Raw genomic sequence first — 20,761 nt, 5'->3', positions numbered from 1 at the left:
GACGACTCCAATTTCTCCATATTCTTCAACACTTGTTATTGCCTGATCTTATGAAAACCATCACCCCAGTGGAGGAGAGGTGGAATCGAACTGTGGTTGACGGCATCTCCCTCCTAAACGGTGTTGCATATTTCTATGTTTTCTGGCCATTTCCCCTTCTTTGAAAGAATGTTAGGGATATACTCAATGTCTGTTACATGCTAGGTGCTCAGATTTAAAACAAAACAACAACAACAAACCTAGCTCCTTATAACACTAAGATGCAGTTACTTCTATTTATCTTTAGCTCTTTTTGAGATATGGTGTCAGACTAGAGATATGGTGTCAGACTAGCCGTGGACTCCAGTCCCTTCTGCCTCCATCCCTCGAGGGCTATGATCACACATATGTGCCACCGTGCCCAATTTTATACCACGCTTTATATAATTTATGTTTAGTTAGAAACTGTTCCCCATCCATCTTCTTTCCACTTTGAAGTGTCTGGAGAACAGCTATGGTTAACGATGGTAATTTGGTTTCTAGAAGTAAACCAACTTCTCGCTCTAGATTCTCGACTGTCCTGCCCTGGAGACCCCAGTAATAGCCAGCCAGGGAAGATGTATATTGATAACCTAGTATTTTTTTTTTTAATTAAAGCTCTAATCCAATGTTTCTCAACCTGTGGATCACGACCCCTTCAAAATAACCTTTTTACAGGTGTTGCCTAAGACCACTGGAAAACAGATACTTATGATTCGTAACAGTAGCAAAATTAGTTATGAAGTAGTGTCTTAGTCAGGGTTTCTATTCCTGCACAAAACATCATGACCAAGAAGTAAGTTGGGGAGGAAAGGGTTTATTCAGCTTACACTTCTACATTGCTGTTCTCTTGGGTCTATACCTAGGAGTGCCAGCTATGATAACATATTGAACTTTGCGAGATAGCCTCACCAGCAACTTCGGACGACTCCAATTTCTCAAAGTCAGGCCTGGAACTCAAGCAGGTCAGGAAGCAAGAGCTGATGCAGAGGCCATGGAGGGATGGTCTTTACTGGCTTGTTTCCCCTGGCTTGCTCAGCTTGCTTTCTTATAGAACCCAAGACTACCAGCCCAGGGATGGCACCACCTACAATGGGCCCTCCCCCCTTGATCACCAACTGAGAAAATGCCCCACAGCTGGATCTCATGGAGGCACTTCCCCAACTGAAGCTCCTTTCTCTGTGATGATAACTCCAGCTTGTGTCAAGTTGGCACACAAAACCAGCCAGGACAAGTAGTAACAAAATGTTATGCTTGGGTGTCACCACATCTTGAAGAACTCTACTAAAGGGTCACAGCATTAGGAAGGTTGAGAGCCATGGCTCTAATCCCTAGCAATGGTCAACTGTGGCTGACCCTCCATCTGGTCCCTCACCTTTCTGGACTGTAACTATCCCAGACTGCAAGCACTGTGGACTCTGGGTCTTAAGAGATCTCACTCTGCAGGGCTTTACCCCCATAAAAATAAGACCGCACAGTTGCTAACCTTTCTGTGACCTTGGTAGCTGTTGGTTTCCATTCAGTGGCTGGCCAGTGGGAGCTGCAGTCCAGCCCTCGGAGGCTGCCACTCCAGTCTTGAGTAAGGCTCTGCCAGACAGGCAGGAAGGGCACCTGACCACTCAGACCAGTCTGCCAACCCCTTCCTGAGCAGCAGCGAACTCAGGCACTGGCGCAGTCCATTCTTCCTGCAGTTCCTCCTTGGTCACAGCCTTCTCTGGGGCAGCCTCTTCTTTCTCCATCTTCAGGATCTCTGTAGACATCAGGCATGGCCTCCCACATTGCTCACAGGCCACACTAGACCCCTCCAGGGAGCTCGTTTCCTGCATGAAAATGGCTCTGTCTACCTTGTGCAGACAATCTGTTACACAGAGCAATGGTAGGCAGGTTGACAGGAAACGCCTCTGGGAAGAAGCTTTCGGTCAGCCCTGGTATCCATCACCATCAGATCGACACCAGAAGTGGTTCCTGGAAGGCTCCTTGGATCAAGTTAGTGAAGGTCCCAGGAATGAAGCTGCTCAGTGGCAGCAGCAAACCTCAGCACAGGCCACATTGATACCAGCGTCAACTTAAAGCCGACTCAGCTCGACCAGCTAGCAGTAGCTTTCCCCATGGGGTGGTTTGAATATGCCTGGCCCAGGGGAAGTGGCACAGTTAGGAAGTGTGGCCTCGTTGGGGTAGGCGTGCCCTTGTTAGAGGAAGTCCGTCACTGTGGGGGTGGGCCTTGAGGCTCCCATGCTCAGGTTCCACCCAATACAGATGTCTCATCCTCCTGGATGCCTGCAGAGAGAGTCTGATCCTGGCTGACTTCTGATCTAGATGTAGAACTCTCAGCTCCTTCTCCAGAACCATGCCTGCCAACACGCTGCCATGCTTCCTGCCATGCTGGTAATGGACTGAACCTCTGAAATTGTAAGCCAGCCCCAAGTAAATGTTACAGAGTTGCCTTGGTCATGGTGTCTCTTCACAGCAATGAAACCCTAACTAAGACATGCAGGTCCTCTCACATTAGTGATGTACACACATTACTTTTCCTTCAGTAGATGTACAGAGCAAGGTTGTACCAGTGTTCTCCTGTCACATCGGATTTAAGGACATTCTTGAGGGCTCCAGACACTGAGTTTCCCTTATGTGGGGACTCAAGAGCAACTCCACATGGGACCAGCCAATGGCCAATGAGGAAAGCTAAACTTTTTTCCCCCTGACAGTGTCTCACTATATAAGCCAGATAACCAGCAGACTGGCCTCAAAACCAGAGATCTGCCTACTTCTGCCTCCCACGTGCTGGTGTTAATTAAAGGCACGCACCACCATGTTTGGCTCTACTATTCTTTTTTTTTCTTTTTTGGTTTTTCGAGACAGGGTATCTCTGTGTAGCCCTGGCTGTCCTGGAACTCACTTTGTAGACCAGGCTGGCCTCGAACTCAGAAATCCGCCTGCCTCTGCCTCCCGAGTGCTGGGATTAAAGGCATGCGCCACCACGTCCGGCTTCTACTATTCTTTTAATGAGCAAATTAGTGCTAGGCGTTACATTGCAGCTCTGCATGTGAATCTGACTTTTTGCAAGCTAGGAACTGAATACTACCTCTATCACCAAGCGGCACCCCAAGCCAGGACTCATGTTTTGGTTCATCTGACGAGTGCGTTTATTTGTAGGTCAGACATCTGCTTCACTCCTGAGCTTTCCTAATGGGTCAGTGTGTGAACAACAGAAGGTACTGTCCACCCACCAGGCGTCCAGTGAGTGTTCGCCACTGCGTACGATGGAGATGCATGGGGCAGGGGTACTGAGGCGCTCGTCCAGAGTCGGCTCCTGGTATGCTCATCTTTCTCTTCTGAGTTTGTGTTTAGAGATGAGAGGGTAGACCCGGGTCCCTCCACATTGCCAGGAAGAGAAGAAACAAGAGGAAGCTGACGTAGATAAGGGGACTTGTGCTGGGTGGAATGAGGACCCTGCTTCCTTAGGAAGCAGGACACAGACATGCTGTGAGGAAGAGTGGAGGAAGGGAAGCGCCGCCAGGCAATTGCTTTTTCGTAGTTGTGTTTTGAGCTCGGCTGCCTGGCCTCAGCCAGCAGCAGGAGTGAATCCTACCTGGATCACAGTGCTGTTTTATATGCTGAGAGAGATTAAGACTGGGTATTCTTATGGGTTATGTCACCCCAAATTAATATGTTGATGGTTTAAGCCCAGAATCTCAGACCATGACCTCATTTGGAGTGACTATCATACGTAATCGGTTAAGATGAGGCTGTACAGAGGTGAGGTGGCCCCAGGCAAGGTAACTGGTGTTTGTAAGTAGGGTATGTTTTGAGATTGACATACACATGATACACATGACTTGTAAGGAAAACGGCAAAGACTGGGATAACGTGTGCCCAATCCAAGGTTTACCAAGGATGGCCAACAACCTCCAGAACCAAGGGGCTGCTGCAGATGGCCCACAGCCTCAAATGGAATCCAGAACCCAGCCGCCTCAGGCTCACACCTCGAGAACTGTCCAGCTAAAATGTCTGGGGTAGTTTGCTTGACAGCTCTGGCAACCGCTCGAAGATGCAAAACCAGACAGCCTCCTGGGACAAACACTGGGAGTAAAGACATTTGCACGCAGTAAGCACAGCAGATCCCCACTGCTCCCTCGCCATGTTTATTTGCTCCAGCTAGCTAAGGCTCTGTAGCCCTCATCTCACGGATCCTCCAGCTCTACAGCAATGTCGGGCTGCAGGGCCTTTCCAGAGGCTACGAGAGCAGAGTATTTCTATGTGGAAGAGGCTCTCAGTGTCCTTTGCACAGCCTGAGGGCAGGGCTCAGTATCTGTACTTGGTAGAATAGTCCTTGGGAGACACCACCAGACCCCGGCCTTTGCGGGCGCCACGGTACACGGTCTCTATGATGTCAACCATTTCTTGCTTGTCTTCCATGGCCCAGTTGATCTTGTTGTTGTTGCCAGTGCCCAAATCAATCATGATATGTTTGTTTCTGAAAGAGAAAAGAGGAGCAATGCTCACACAGAGAGCCCCCACCATGCCTGTTCTCTCTCTGTTCTAAGCACCTAGAATGTCATTTAAGGGCACTGCCATCCAAAGAGACCACAGTTCAAAACAAAATAAAGTCGGGCAGTGGTGGCACACACCTTTAATCTCAGCACTTGGGAGGCAGAGACAGGCAGATTTCTGAGTTTGAGGCCAGCCTGGTCTACAGAGTGAGTTCCAGGACAGCCAGGGCTACACAGAGAAACCCTGTCTCAAAAAACAAAACAAACAAACACAAAATAAAGACAAACACTAAATATCATTTTCTAGAAATGAAACACAGCAGCCACACACTCTTCTTGCATTCTTCTATATTTTCTTTGCATTCGTGTGTGTGTGTGTGTGTGTGTGTGTGTGTGTGTGAGTGAGAGAGAGAGAGAGAGAGAGAGACAGGAGACAGAGAAGGTCTCTCTCTCTACATAGCTCTGATTGTCCTGGAATTCACTATATAGCTGGAATTCACTATATAGCTAGGTCTGGCCTCAAACTCAGAGACCGCACTGCCACTGCCTCCTGAGTGCTGGACTGAGAGCATGCACCGCTGCACCCTGCAATTGTGCATTTATGTCTAGGACTGTGAAGACCAAGGACAGCTGGATCGTTTGGAAAGACATGCAGTTTTCCTGAGGTGCTCTCATCTTCCTGAACGAGCAATGGGCAACCTCTTACGCTTTGTTCACACAGACCTGGTACAGCTTTACCAAAGGCTTTGAACCATGAGTTGAGAACGATGGCTCTGCCCACCCTGGCATGCTGTGACTGAGAAGCAAACAAGCCACTTGTCCTTGTCACTTGTCCTTTAGAGGATAGGCCTTTTCCCCACTTAGGAACCTGCATTTGCACTTTCTGAATAAAGATGTTAACCCCTGCTGCACTTGCATGAATTTTTCCAGGTTCCTAAAGATCTACTTGTTATCAGTCTAACTTTTCACTCCTACGGATCACACACTGGCTTCCACGATGGTCCACGTGGATGAGCATGCTCCACGGGTTCTGAGCACAGTGAGAAGGTCGGTTTGACATAACTTCTGTGTCAAACACTCTCTCCCAGGGTAGCATTCCATGTCCTCAGCCCAGGAACGGGGTGGACACCCACATCTCCTCCCACCCACACACATGCACAGCAGCCCTGCTGACCTCCATGGCTTACTCTCTGTGAGCACACTGGGCATAACTAGTCCTTTATATACCTGGGAGCCCTGTGCGATTCAGACAGGCTTCAGTCAGTTGTACTCTGCAAAGGTTTTTGTAAAGCCTGGCTTCTCTTACTCTGGCCCAGTCCTAAGAGTAAAACCTTGTAGGTGCTCAGTGCACACACTGGTCCTAATTAGATAGTGTCCTAACGACCTCAAAGACACCAGCTATGTCCCCTATCCACATACCAACATTGCTCCCTGAAACTCCTTCCACGCCCATCACTGTAAAGATGGCCCCTCTGTCGCATGTGAAGTGAGGCCTTGTTTCTCACAAAGAGGAGAGGGAACTTGCGTTGCGCACTGGGAGCCACTGTGTCCTAAGCTGTATGAGCAGCAGAACTTGTTAGTGATGAGCCTGTTTATTAGCAGACGAGATTTCCAAACAAGGAAGTGCTGCCTGCTTTCTCACTCCCAGTAAAAGGAGCAGAGGTGACTGGGCACAAGACCGTTAGTGAGAAGATTAAATTCCCAGCTTCTCCAGATAATGAGATGCCTTGAAAGATCACAGGCCAGAGCACTCAGAGGAGATAAGGTGGGTGTGTCTCCCAAGGGTGAGAGGCCCTCCCAACCTCTAGGAGGCTTCTGGACTGGGAACATTGGCTCATCAGGACTTACCCAGAGGCAGGTAGCTCCTGTTTAACTCATACCCTCAAACTGTGAAGGACAGAGTGGACTGTGGAGAGAAGAGAATGGCCCCACTGTGGCTCAAAGAGGCAGGTCAACCTGTTCAGCTACAAACATCAGTCATGAAGGGAACTTGGTTAGACCCTTGCCAGAGGGAGCAGGCAGCTAGGAGGGTAACAGCAAGCCTTATTAAAGTGTGTCTGGCCCTGGAGGTGCACGCACAGGTGTAAGGGTGCTGCACGTGGAGAGTGAGGGAAAGAGGCTCCGTGTTTCTGTCCAATCCCTCTGAGCTAGAACTGCTGGAGGCATCATCACTTATGTCTTCGGCCTCACAGGTAACGACTTCAAAGGGAAGGGGTAACTCTGTAGACGTCCGACCATGCTGACAGGATGTCCTGAACAATGAGGACTATGAACTACTGGTTCCAGGAGTGGAATCTCAAGGGTCCTTGGAAACCTTGGAGAGGGTCCTGGTTTACTTAAGGTTAGGATAATCTCAAGGAGTAAGAGACAAAATCCTAGAACACCTCCCCGTGGCCCTGAGACCACTGCTGTGATACTGCACAGGACATTTCAGACATGAGTCAATTTCCTCAGCAGCTGGCTTTAAAGAGGAGATTATCCTGGATCCCCCAGGCTCGCACTAGCCTCGCCCTCCCCCAGGCTCGCACTAGCCTCGCCCTCCCTCAAGCCAGAGAACTGTGTAAAAGGGGCTCACTGTGACAGACAATGGACGCTGCCTTTCTCAGACAGAGGAGACCTTAAGAGCAGAGTAGCTCCCACCATCAGCAGCAAGAAGAAAAGCCTCAGACACCCGAACGGGACTCCAGTCAATTACTCAGCCTACAAGTCACGCCTGAGAGACTTTTCTTACCTTAGCCCAGAGCTGTGAGTTCACAAATGAGAGCCCACTTACACTGTTAAGTCTGTGTATGAGATTAAACTCACAACCCTGCTTGTCAACTTGGGACACTACCTTTGGAGTTCTATGACTATCTACCAACTTCTTCAGTAATTACAGGAGACCGTTTTGATGAGCAGAGCCACCTTCCCAGGAGATATCTTTCCAGGTCTCCATCGGAGATGGAGCGGATGAAGCAGCCTTGACCCAGCAAAGCAGCTAAATCCAGGTCGTCTTCTTGGAGGTTTTCAAAGGACACCGCATAAAGTCAGTGCTAATATCTAGCAAGTGAAGCTATATGTAAAAGTTTGTTCATCAGCAGATTTTATTTGAAGGCATTTTAAATGCCAGAAAGAATGTCTTCCATTTAATTATACTTCACACCAGTTTCTGGACAGAGTTTCAAAAGAGTTACTCGTCACTGAGTGAACGTTAAGCTGGAATTAGTACTTTATAACTATTTAAGATTCACATTGTGCACACTGACTGCCTTGTGGTAAACTGCACAACTGACTTCTCCCTGAACCAGGGGACCTGTCCCATCGAACTTCCAAACCAACAGGACTCCACGTAAGCAGCAGCGTTCAGACAACATACCTGAAGAAGAACATGACAGTGCAGGGGTCATACAGCTCGTACATCTTGTTGAAGTCAGGCACTTCTGTAATATCCACAAGATAAATAACTGCAAAATTTTTAACCTGAAAAGAGATTTTTAAAGACTGAAATAAGAGATCAAACTGGCTTTCATTTTATAAAAGCAAATTAAAGCAAAACCAAGACCATCTAACTGGGCAATTTTTTCAAACCAGTTACTGAATATTTCTTCCCTAGAGCTGACGAAGGAAAACCACATGGTCCTGCCAGGTTCTGACCAATGCCATTTACAGCTCTCTCTGACATTTCCACAGCACTCAAGAACTAAACTTGTCTCAGGCACCAAGTTAATAAAGTCCTGCAGGAAATGCCCACAGCCCTCTCACCTATCAATGAGCCATTTTTGAGTTTCTTTAAGTCTGTGCTTTGACAATTACTCATTCCATACATTAAGCTAGCTTATCCCAGTCAACCATCTGTTCTCCAATTGCTTTTGTTTTAATGCTTGCAAACACTAGTAGTAGTTATTCCACATGCTAAATTTTCTATAGTTTATTACAACTTTCTGTAATTTCCAAGCCCAAATTTATCATATTAGAAAAATTTTTTAAAAGACTAAAAGCACCAGGCAGTGGTAGCACATGCCTTTAATCCCAGCACTCGGGAGGCAGAGGCAGGTGGATTTCTGAGTTCGATGCCAGCCTGGTCTACAGAGTGAGTTGCAGGACAGCCAGGACTACACAGAGAAACCCTGTCTCAAAACAAAAACAAAACAGACTAAAAGCACCCCATATCCCATTGCTGTTAATATTTTTGCTAATTTCTCCTCTACCTTTTCCTAGATATATTCTAAAACTATAGCACTTTAACAAAAAATGGCCATACAGTGTTCCACTTCCATGACAGGCATTCCTGTCCACCAAAGGCTGCCCTTGGCTGCCTGTTACTCATCAGATGGTTAGGCTGTGTCAGATGGCTAGGCTGTGTTGGAGTACTCTTTGCTTATTTCCTAAGAGCATCAATAATTCTACTATGCATACTGACTTTAAATTTACGTATATAGTTCCTAAGGATAAACCTTAAAACAACCTTAGACACGGAGTGTGAGTGTGCAGGGCTGGCAAGATGGCTAAGCGGGTAAGAGCACTGACTGCTCTTCCGAAGGTCCTGAGTTCAAATCCCAGCAACCTCATGGTGGCTCACAACCACCTGTAATGAGATCTGATGCCCTTTTCTGGTGCGTCTGAAGACAGCTACAGTGTATTTAGATATAATAATAAATAAATCTCTGGACCGGAGGGAGTGGGGCTGACTAGAGTGAGCAGAGATCCTAAAAATTCAATTCCCAACAACCACATGAAGGCTCACAACGATCTGTACAGTGTACTCATATACATAAAATAAAAATAAATAAATATTTTTAAAAAAGAATGCTCTGTGCACTATATAAAGGCAGGACTTAGACAACAGTCTTAATTCCTCACCCCAAGTGACTCTAGGAGGGTCACTACAGATGAAGTTAGTCAGGGTCCACATGAGGTTAGGTCTAGGAGGTGGGTCCCAAATCCACGACTGCTCTCTATAGGGACAAGGCCACATGACAGCCACTGGGAAACATGGGGACCAAAGATGTGAATACAAGTTGGAGACACCAGCAACATCTCGCCAGCACCAGGAGCAGCCAACTAACAAACCAACCGATCTATCTCTCACTTTCCATTCTTCCTTTAAGAAAGATTAAGCGGATTACCACGGGTATGTGTGCGGGTGCAGGGGCATGCCCAGCATGCACAAGGATGGAGGGCAACTTTAGGAGACAGTTTTCTCCTTTCCCCATGAGATGTTCCGAGGAGTGAACTCAGGTTATCAGGCTTATGTGGCAAATACTTTTAACATCTTGCTATATACTCACCCTCCTTATTCCTTGACATATTATTTTATATTGAAAAGAACTTTACCAAGTTGCCCTTAGAGCAGAAAGTCACTAGCTGGCACAAGGACAGACAAGAACATATCTCCAAGCCCTACTCCATGATCTTTCCTAAGTAGCTTTAATATCCGAGGTGTCAATACTGTTGACTTGGTATTTTCCTTAGCCGAAGACTAACGATTGCACAACACTAAGGGCTCTTGCTATCAAGCCTGACAACTTCAGGACAAGGCTACAAGACAAAGGGAATCAACTATGGTGTTTGCGCATATGCATACTCAGCTACACACACACACTACACACACACACACGCTACACACACACACACACACACACACGCTACACACACACACACGCTACACACACACACACACACACACACACACACACAAAGGGAATCAACTATGGTGTTTGCGCATATGCATACTCAGCTACACACACACGCTACACACACACACACACACACACACACACACACACACACGCTACACACACACACACACGCACACACACACACGCGCGCACACACACACACACACACACACACGCACACACACACACGCGCGCACACGTTACATACACACACACACACACACACACACACACGCCCAGGATGACCTCCCATCTGTGCTGTAGTCTTGCTTGGGCATCTCGCCGTTGTAACCCTTCAGCTTCTGAGCACTGGGATTACAGGTGTGGACGACCTCACCAAGCCTCACCCAGCTACTAATACCTCAGGCTATCACCCAGCTACTAATACCTCAGGCTATCACCCAGCTACTAATACCTCAGGCTATCACCCAGCTACTAATACCTCAGGCTATCACCCAGCTACTAATACCTCAGGCTATCACCCAGCTACTAATACCTCAGGCTATCACCCAGCTACTAATACCTCAGGCTATCACCCAGCTACTAATACCTCAGTGCTTTTCCTTTTGCGGCACTGGATTGAACCCGGGGCCTCATGTGTCCTAGGTAAGCATACACAGACCTTGATCTCTGGCTTCTTGTATTTTGAAATAGGCTCTCGCTACATTTCCCTGACTGGCCTTGAACTCATGTCACAGCCCAGTCATGCCCTGAACTTGTGATCCTCTTGCTCCAGCCCCGAAAGTTCTGAAATGGCAGGCACCCACCATTATACCCATTTCCTTTATTTCTTATTGGCTAATATTTCTTAAACCTACCAGCTGGACTGGGCACAGAACTTAGTGAGAGGCTTTGCTACAAGTGCAAAGTCCTAGGTTCAATCCCCAGTGTTTCCCCACCAGGCTACCTGCAAAAAACCGAACTCTCACCTTATCCATAGGCCAGTGGAGTGCTTGCCCTGGACTGGATTTCCAGAACCTCGAAAACAGACCCCACCCAGAAATTCAGTTTAGTAACGTAGTGCATGGTGAGTGACCTGGCGCCTGGGATCTGCTTCCAAAAGGGCCGGCAAAGGTGAGCTGGAGAGGGCCACACCGACAGCGCAACAGGCACTGGCTGTGCTCCACTGCTGGTAATACTCCAAATGTCCATAAGGTGACAGTTTATACCTAACAAGGACTCCACCTCTCTTCAGCTTTAGTAGATCTTAACCGTGGTACATGGTACACTGTGCATGTCCATGCTCCACGGTCTAAATGTCTTGGCACATAAAGAATGCGTGCCGTGCACATGTCACGGTGCATGAAGGATGCGTGTGCTTTTGTTTAGTCACTCTAGAAATCATTAACCCCGCTCTCTCACCTCACGCACATCTTAGCTGGACCTCAGTTCACTCAACAGGTATTTCTGAAACTCTGCTTTCCCATCGTATCCACGCTGAAATTATTAGCGAGGCTACCAGGATCCAGCTTCCTAGTAAACACATTCCACCACCCTGGTATTATTTAAAAATAAACGAGCTCACGCCAGAGGTTGAGGCCATGGGATCATGGGATTAGGAGTGGAAGCTGTGTTCCATTTTCTGTTCATTTGTCCAGGATCATTCTATACACACCAACTGCACAACCATTTACATATGGGGACATCTAGCTACCAGGGATAACACCTCAATAAACAACCTGCTTGAAGACACAAATGTTTCTCCTATCTTTAAGCTTAGTCTGGCCCAGCATCATTAGACAAAGACTCTATTATGCAAGTCCCTATGGCATGTCAGACACACATCCCGTAGGGACTTACATAACACTTCAGGGCAGACTGGCTGAAAGCGTCAAAGTGTCCACCATGTATAAGGGACTTCTTGACCATGAATTCTAACCCTTTCAACAGCATGAGACCTTGCCTGTGTTTCACATGCCAAGAATTTAGGGTTCAAAGCGTCAGGAGGAAACAGTAGAACTGAAACTGCACCCAGGACTGCCCCACGTACCTCTGGATGAGAATTTCTGAGCTGAGTTACGAGGAAACTGTTCTGCCTGGGGAGGTAGAGGAAGAACTGCGGAGGGTGGGAACCATTCAGTAAAGAGAGCTCCATCTGAGCTGGGCAGTGGTGGCGCACGCCTTTAATCCCAGCACTTGGGAGGCAGAGGCAGGCGGATTTCTGAGTTCAAGGCCAGCCTGGTCTACACAGTGAGTACCAGGACAGCCAGGGCTATACAGAGAGACCCTGTCTCAAAAACAAAACAAACAAAAAACAAAAAAGAGAGCTCCACTTATAAAGACAGACATAGCTGGGCGGTGGCATCAACTTTAATCCTAGCATGGGTGGAGGGTGGGAGGCAGGCAGATCTCTGAGTTTCGAGGCCAACCTAGTCTACAAAGTAAGTTCCAGGGTAGGCTATGCAAAGAAACCCGGTCTCCACCACTGCCTGGTCTACAGAGTGAGTTCCAGGACAGCCAGGGCTACAGAGAAACCCTGTCTCGAAAAAACAAACAAACAAACAAAAGAAACCTGGTCTCAAAACAAAACAAGAAAAAGACAGACCCAAGACAGAAGTCAAATCCCATTTCTAGCTTCTGGATGAGAAAGCAGAAGCAGGACTCTCTTCTTGGAGGGCCTATTTACAAGACCCGAGACACAGGCCAGTCTTAGGTATCTGAGAAAGACACCGGACGATGGCTTTTAGGTACCGTTTGGAAAGAACTTGAGGCTGGGTTGTGGAAGTCCACCTCAAGGCCACAATCTCATCACCCAACAGTCCCAAGCACAGGTGCTGATGCTGGGACTTCAGTGTTAGCGTAGAAGCCCTTTACAAGGGAAAGATAAGAGGGCTAGTAGTCACAGCACACCAGGAAACCTACCAGCTACAGAGCCAAGGCTTAGCATGTGTGAGGCCTACACTGGAATCTCAGACCCCAAAACCCAATCGATAAGGAGGCACCTGTGCTGAGGTCCCTGAAAACTGAGTCTGACAAAACTAAAACGCTGTGTGACTCCTGAGCAAGACGGGAGAAGCTGCTTCCGAAGCTCTGAGGAAGGGAATTAACCAGGAAACCACCACGGTGAGGAAGTCCCTGAGAGACAAGACAGGACAGTTAGGTGGGTAGGGAAGGATCGTGTCCTGCAGCCTTCACTCTGTTCTGTGGATGAAGGGCCCTGTGCTGGACACCAGGGACCTGCTGTTCTTCTTAGAGGGCGCTGAGGGGAGGGGTGAAGGTGGAAACACCACAAACCAAAGACCCAGGTTCCTGGCAAGAGTTTTGCTAAGCTCTTAACTTGTAGTCCCAGCAGGCCCAGGACTTGCTGTGTAGATCAGACTAGCTTAGAACTCGAGGTCTGCCTGCCTCTAGATGGAGAGCTGGGATCAAAGGGGTTCCTCACCACTGGCTTAGTCTGTCCATTTTTAATGGCTTGCCAACATCTTAAGTGTCATAAAGTAGAAATACTCATTTCATATGCAATACAACAAAGTTAAGTTATTAATAATGGAAAGACGAACCTGCCTTCTACAGATTTAACTACCAATCCAATAAAGGTCAAAATGGGGATTATTGTGATTATTTACAGCCAACTCGACTCCCCAGTCCCTATAGACAGAAACTGGGAAGAGCAATGTCCTCTCAAAAATGAAAGCCTCGGTAGTTTTATAACTCTTCAGCAAAACCCAACACCCCACCAGGTGGAATGTTTCCTCGGCAGAGGTGCCCTGGAGACTAAACCCAAAGCACCAGGTAAGGACTGACCAATGAATTCCCACAACAAACGTGTACTCCTTTTTATATTTTTATTTTTTCAGGTTAGAGAATGCAATTTAATTTCTGCGTGTTCTTTCCTTAGAGCTACAAATTCTGCTTGTGTACTAGTCTAACACCTATCACCTTCTCCCTCAGGAAAGGGACCATTCTTCTTCAAAAAGAGGGAGGGCCGGGCAGGGCAGTTTCCACAGAAAGCAAGGGCAGTACTTGATGATTCTACTCCAAGGAAAACAAACAAACAGATAAATAATGCAAAGGCTGGAAGCTGGGGACCTCGAGTTGTCCCCACTTCCTGTTTGGCATTCCAAGCAGAAAGCTGCAGGACACAGTCAGAACAGTACTGAGCAGCATGTGACGGCAGCGTGGAGAAGCCAAGAAAGGGCTGCACGGCAGTCCTCGGGCTGGCTTCCTTGACTCCCGCACAGCAGGTTCTGTGTCTAGGTGTGCCTCCATGATCACACAGGTTATGCAGAAGGTTGCTGCTAAAGCTTTGAAAGGAGAGCCATTCAGGTCCCATTCAGGGACCACAGAGCAAGGTTCCCAAGAACAATGTGGCTAAAATACAAGGACCTGCAGTGCTCAGGCAGGCAGGCTCTAGGAGGCGGACCCTAGGGTCTGCAAGCTGTCTTGGACATCAGTGCTGTCTTTGCCATCACTACCACTGTCACCTCCGGCCAGGTTCTCCTGCTGACTGGCCTCTTCAGAACCAGGAAGTGTGCTACCCTGATTCTCCTTGGAGCCCAGAACCACATATCTGCCTTTCTTCAGCACCAGCTGCCGTCTCAGCTCATCGGCCATCTGCGAGAGATCTCGCTTCATAGCATACGCGTCTTCCCCATCTGCATAGTACTTGGGCTCCACCTCGCTAACCTGGAAGTTCAGGGTGTTGGAATACAGGTGCAGAGCCGCCCGGTTGCTCTTCCTGACATGCAGGGATACATACTTAGCGCTGAAGTTCTCAATCATGGCCCTGGAAGCCTGGTCCATGAGCTTCTGGGCCAGGCCGAGGCGCCGGTGGGAGCGTTTCACAGCCAGCGAGGTGATGTGTCCGTGAGGGACATCATCGGGGTCCTCCTCCATCTTGGCCAGGACATAGCCCACAATCTTCCCATCCTCGTCCTCAGCAATGTAGGAGAGCTGGGGCCAAGAGAGGCCATGATAGAAGTAGTACTTCATCTGGTAGTTCTCGGGCAGGCACAGCAGGTTGCAGTGCTGCATGTTCATCAGGTCATCTGGCCGAGCCCGGCGGATGTTCATATTGGCGGCAGACAGGCCTGTCAGACTCCACACAATCACAGAGGATGCCTCAGAGCACAAGCGACACCAGCACCGTTTGCCTCGAGGAATTGACACAAAGGTGTATTTCAAAACTCAAGAAACACAGCACTGTCATCACAAATGTATCTCTGGAGAGTACGGATTATCAGATAGATAGTCCTGGTTAAACAGCCTCAATGTAACTACACCACCTTAATTCTGTACTCATGCTCCGAGATGCTCTTATCCAACAGGACCTCGAAGTCTCGGCAAAGCCCGCAATCCTCTAGCGAAGATGGGATACACACAGTGCAGGAGTTAGAGGAGAAGGGGCCAGTGCAGCAGAGACCTCCCTGGTCCCTGCTAACCTCTGAGCCTTCTTGGGTTCTATCTGCACCAGTGTGTGTGCAACGGATCTCAAAGAGGGGCTGCCTGGGCTCTGGCTCATGCTCCCATGTGGGTAAGATATGGACCAGCAGCATATAGTCTCCTGTTACTGGCCAGCCATTTACCAGTTCACAGTTCACTACAATTTCCACCTGATTTATATAAAACTGAGATTAAAGTGGATGTCCACTCCTTTTTTCCTCCAATAACCATTTTGAAAATCTAAAATGTAAAGGAAAAACACTGCTTTGCATCTGCCCAGTGGATTTATTTCCTGCAGCTATGGAACTTTAGAAAGCATGGGCAACAGTAATCCTTAGTCTCGTACAGGACAGGCTCCCTATTATTCTTTAAAAGCCCTATGGACATTATTTGTCTTGTATAGTCTTCTAAAATTTTGTCATGCATTTGTATGTATAACGTGTATATATATGTAGAACATACACGCCATCACATATGTGTGGCGGTCAGAGAATAAATGAGGGAATTGGTTCTTTCCTTGACTCTGATGTGGATTCTGTGGCAATGCCTCTAGTTGCTGAGCTGTCTCACCAGCCACAATGATTCTTTCAGAACACACCATCACATTTCATCCCTGAAGATATTAAATGCCATTTGTATGGGCTTTTTAGTATATTAAAAACACTCACCATTTTTGTATGTCACAGTATTAAGGGAATTCTGATCTCTAGAAGCACTTTTGTGACAAAGTACATTCCTACCCCATGGGAAAAGAGAAGGTTCAGGAAATAATCTTTCTTCAAAACTGCCTGAAGTCATTTTACAGAGGACCTACTCAGTGAGCACTAGATCTAAGTCTGCGTGCTCCCTACCACCGTTCTTCCTCAAGTACTGAACTCAGTAACTCCAGCATCACGGGAGGTGCACACTGCAAGCAGCAGCAGCACACTGGCTAAAGCAACATACTTTAGGGCACTCAAGTCCAGCCTGCACACACATGTAACTTTTACTCACTTTAAAACAGCTGGGATATCCAAACAGGACTCATACAAGATGAGGAAGATCTCCCACTATCTTCCATTTCTGCGGAGGGAGATTTTTAAATAGTTATACTGTTCTTTACATACTAAAATCTTAAATTTCAAAAATTTATGTTGAAAATTCCCTGGAGTTCCCAAACTTACGAATGTGTATTTTGCCATTACACTAAGGAAGTAGAACAACAGTGATTTTAATGTAATTCAAACTTACATTTTTAATAACTATACTAAAACATAGTATTAAAAGTTTATTAAGAGTATGGAAAAAATTGCTCAGTGGTTAAAGAGCTTGCAGGACCCAAGTTCAGACCCCCAGAAACCCATATCAAGAAGATATGATGGCCTACCTTAATTCTAGTCCTAAAAGATGGAAGACAGAGGATCCCTAGAGCAAGCTGGCTAGCAAGACGAGCCTCACTGGCAAGCTCAGTGTTAAGGAAAGACCTTGCCTCAGTGAATACCGAGGTGAAGAGTGACTGAGGAGGACGGGCACAGGACACCTGGCTAGCATGGTGGTACCAGAGTTATTAAGAGGAGCAAAAAGGGAGCTCATTAAGAATGCAATCACATTTTTTGGACAAAAGAAAATGCAAATTAAAAGACTAAAGGAAATATTTTTGAAGGAGACCAATGAACCCAACACCAAATACAGCGCATGTCTGGTGAGTGGGATGGCTGGCCTTGTCTGCACCTGAGCAGCACTGAGACAACAAGATAACAAGTACGGGAAACGCTTAAGTTCTGTTTAGCTGGGGAAGAGCAAAGGGCCTCAGACACAGCCCTCCTGACAGGAAAGCCCTCCTGACACTGGTCAAACCACCTTCAGGTCAGAATAACTAAAGGACAGCTGTCCTCAACTAAAGCAGACTCAGCCGTGGACCTGCTTGTAGTGGTGCTTCAGTGAATCTCTGCATTTGCCTTCTGAGGGACCCAATCACCTCATTCGTACCTCTAGCCTGACTGACAGGACAGCCTGCACGCCTGCAGGAGAGAGACTCCCAGAGGAACAGGGCAGGGCTGGCTGAGAAGCTGCTCCTCAGAAGCTAATCTGCACCGAATCCCCTGGAGGCCTCAGCCCAGACCAACCGTGTTCCAAGCTTCCAGAGAAGCACTCGCAGAGACACCTGTGATAACTGGATGTCAGAACTGCCCTCCACCAGCCTCTCCGCAACACGGAAGCAGAAAGCCAAATGCTGCTGCTTTTCCTTCACACGCACACATCCCCGTGTCTTACTCCAGAGAATGTCTTTGCTATGGTGACTATGGTTCAGTGGCAAGGCACCTGACCCTGGCCTCACTTATAGCTCAAGTAAATAAAGTGACAATCCTGTGGCAGACGTCATTTGAAAGCTAAGAACTACTTTAAGCCAGCAGGCGTTAGCAGCATGGGTGAGAAGGAAAATAGTTCCAGCATTTCTATCAGTGTTAACTCTTCTTTGACTTTCAGGCTAAGCATGGTGGCAAACACCTTTAAAGCTAGCACTGGAAGGTGGAGACAAAGGCAGATAGACTTGTCTGCAGGGTCTAAAGACATATAGATACATGTCTACACAAGTTCCAGGGCTATGTAGGGAGGTCCTGTCTCAAATAAATAAGAAAGTAAATAAAATAATATTGAAATTACTTATCATTAAATATTACAGTCTTTGCCCTATTGTTACAATCATAAAAAAGTTAAGTCATCCTAAAACCGTGAAGAGGAATTCACAGAATGAACCTCCTAATCGTGTAACAGTGCCTGACAATTACACTTCCAGTGTCAGGAAACAAGTACTGCCACCCTGCTTATAAATATGGAAAACTAAGAACACCAGTTCCACCCAAACTCAACTTTCAGCATTTGAATAACTGCAAGCTACAAATCAAGTAACTTACAAAGAGCTTGAGGCTCATCCCAGGACTTGGGAGGAGGCAGGGAGAAGGAAAGAATGTGCAAGGTCCCTCTGGGCGACACAGTGAATCCGGTTTTCTTCTCTCCCAGAGAGGGGGTGGGGGCTAAAAAGTCCATCATGGTATTAACCTAAAAGTTCTGCTTCATAAATACAATAAATCCATAAAATATTGAGAAAAGGCCAATAATGTTAAGCTAAGCCGCCTAAGTAAGCTCCAACAAGCTCAACAAAGCTTGCAAAGTCACTCTGTTGACTACACATAAGGTACATTGTTTTTCTTTCTTGAGACAAGGTTTCTCCGTGTAGCCCTGGCTGTCCTGGAACTCAGAAATCCGCTTGCCTCTGCCTCCCAAGTGGTGGGATTACAGGCATGCGCCACCACTGCCCGGCGATACATTGTTTTTGAGACCCAGTCTTATACAGTCCTGACTGGCCTAGAACGATCAGTGCCTCAGCTTCTAGAGTGCTAGGATTAAATGCATATGCCACCGCACCTGGCCCTAGTAAATTTTTTAAAACATCATCCACAGTGGTGCCCGGTAATCCCAGAACTCTGAGACTGAGGCGGCGAGTTTAAGGTCCGTCTGACTATATATACATATAGATACATACACAAGACCTATCTCGGACCATCCATCCCCTTCCGTAATCACAAAAAAACCCCCAAAATTTATCATCACTTATTTTAGGAGGAAATCATAAATTTCTTCAAATTTTAAGAAACTCTAACCATTTCTAGCACAAACCTTGCCCGTACATGAACCCCGTCTCTCTGTGGGTCTCTGCATGGAACACAGGACTCGGGCTTGAAATCTGGCGTCCAAACCGCCCTGCGGGGCCCAGCACGGCGAACACTGCACATGAGTTACCTTTTCGGCGATGCTGTACAGAACCTCGTCCATCTTCATGCAAGTGGGGTCCCAGTCGTGTCCGAAACGAATGACGACCACGCGGTCCTCCTCCGAAAGGATGGCCTGGTCTACCTGCCAGCCATTGTGCAGATGCGGAAGCATGTACGACATCTTGAGCGCGCCTGCGCGGCCGGACGCCGCGAGCTACCTGTGGGTAGAAAGAGCAGAGGATCGCGACCCCATCCGGACCCCAAGAACCTGGCCTGCACCCCAGACTCTGCCTAGGGCCCCACTGCAAACCTGCAGGCCACCGCACCCCAAACCTCCACTGCTCGCCCCGGGCCCAAAGCCCATACAGGGCCTCGGCTCGCACGGGAACCACACCCTCGAATCGCCACCTCCGCAGGGAACACACCCCGGCAGCCCCTGCCCCATGGGGCCACACCAGACGACCTCTAACCTCGTGTGAGCCCACGCGGCCCAAACACCGCGTCCTCCACCCAGCACCAGCTCCTCCCGCGCCGTCACGCGCTGACGCTTTTCGGCGCTGCTGCGCAGGCGCACGCTGGCGTCATGCGCATGCGCGGGGACGTCGCCGTCGGCCTCTTGGTCCCCACCCCACCCCTGGTCGCCGCCCAGCGAGCTGGGCCTGCGCAGAGCGAGCCGTCGGTGAGCGCGTCGAGCTCGCCTTCTTGGCGACTCGGTGCCTCTGCCGAGGGGGCGGGGATACCCGAGTCTAATCTCGCGCTCAGCCTCTTTAGCAAGTGCTCCAGAGCACGGTCGAGACCCAAGCGTCCCCACCTCGTAACGCGTCTAGTGTTGTGGGGTAATTTGTCTCTATTTTTATTATTTTTGTCTTTTCTTTTCCTTCTTTCTTTTTTTTTTTTCGAGACAGGGTTTCTCTGTGTAGCCCTGGCTGTCCAGGAACTCACTCTGTAGACCAGGCTGGCCTCGAACTCAGAAATCCGCTTGCCTCTGCTTCCCGAGTGCTGGGATTAAAGGCGTGCGCCACCACGCCCGGCTTATTATTTTTTTATTGTGCTGAGAAATATGGCAAGTCTTTGGCCAAACTTCAGCCATGCTCCTGATCTTTTCCATAGGCCTATCTATGCATTCTTCTGTAAAATATCTTTCTGCATCATCAGACACTCTTGGATATAATCAAGTTTTTGGACCTGTACCTTATCCCAGAGGTCAGATCTCCTTGGCTTCAGCCATTATCCTCCTAATTTCTCTTTCACAGATCCATTCCTCTTCACCCATAATGTTCCACAATTGGTAATTGAACATATTTTCCTCCCTACAAGACCACGTTGCAGTGTTCCTGAACCATCTTCTTAAGCTATTACAAGTAGGAATACTTTTCTTTACCATATCTGTGTGTGTGTGTGTGTGTGTGTGTGTGTGTACGCATACGCGCGCACACACACGTGTTTAAGTTTGCCACTTTAA

At 47.9% G+C, this 20,761-nt stretch overlaps 2 protein-coding genes across 13 annotated transcripts; both read right to left on the bottom strand.

Annotated features, from left to right (window-relative positions):
- Positions 1 to 819: 819 nt before the first annotated feature.
- Positions 820 to 19,845, bottom strand: Txnl4a (thioredoxin-like 4A). 12 transcript variants are annotated; one of them, NR_168913.1, is made up of 6 exons: positions 19,770 to 19,845; positions 19,328 to 19,517; positions 16,541 to 16,609; positions 14,792 to 15,258; positions 7,864 to 7,967; positions 820 to 4,492 (listed from the first exon to the last, which is right to left on the bottom strand). NR_168913.1 is itself a non-coding variant. In NM_001384175.1 (5 exons), the coding sequence occupies exons 2-4, from the start codon at positions 19,478 to 19,480 to the stop codon at positions 16,571 to 16,573; spliced, it is 312 nt and encodes a 103-aa protein (NP_001371104.1). In that variant the 5' UTR covers positions 19,481 to 19,517; positions 19,770 to 19,845; the 3' UTR covers positions 13,937 to 15,258; positions 16,541 to 16,570. The 12 variants fall into 12 exon arrangements, 9 of the variants coding, with proteins under 9 accessions (NP_001371102.1, NP_001371103.1, NP_079575.1 ...); NR_168915.1 differs by lacking the exon at positions 14,792 to 15,258; NR_168914.1 differs by lacking the exon at positions 16,541 to 16,609.
- Gm16286 (N-alpha-acetyltransferase 11-like) lies at positions 13,937 to 19,845 on the bottom strand. The gene is made up of 4 exons (NM_001384178.1): positions 19,770 to 19,845; positions 19,328 to 19,517; positions 16,541 to 16,609; positions 13,937 to 15,258 (listed from the first exon to the last, which is right to left on the bottom strand). Exon 4 carries the CDS (start codon positions 15,176 to 15,178, stop codon positions 14,516 to 14,518), a length of 663 nt encoding a protein of 220 aa, NP_001371107.1. The 5' UTR covers positions 15,179 to 15,258; positions 16,541 to 16,609; positions 19,328 to 19,517; positions 19,770 to 19,845; the 3' UTR covers positions 13,937 to 14,515.
- Positions 19,846 to 20,761: the final 916 nt, after the last annotated feature.

Source organism: Mus musculus, chromosome 18 (genome assembly GCF_000001635.26).
Source record: "Mus musculus strain C57BL/6J chromosome 18, GRCm38.p6 C57BL/6J".
NCBI classification, from domain to species: Eukaryota; Metazoa; Chordata; class Mammalia; order Rodentia; family Muridae; genus Mus; species Mus musculus.
This window is presented reverse-complemented; position numbering and strand designations above follow the sequence as displayed.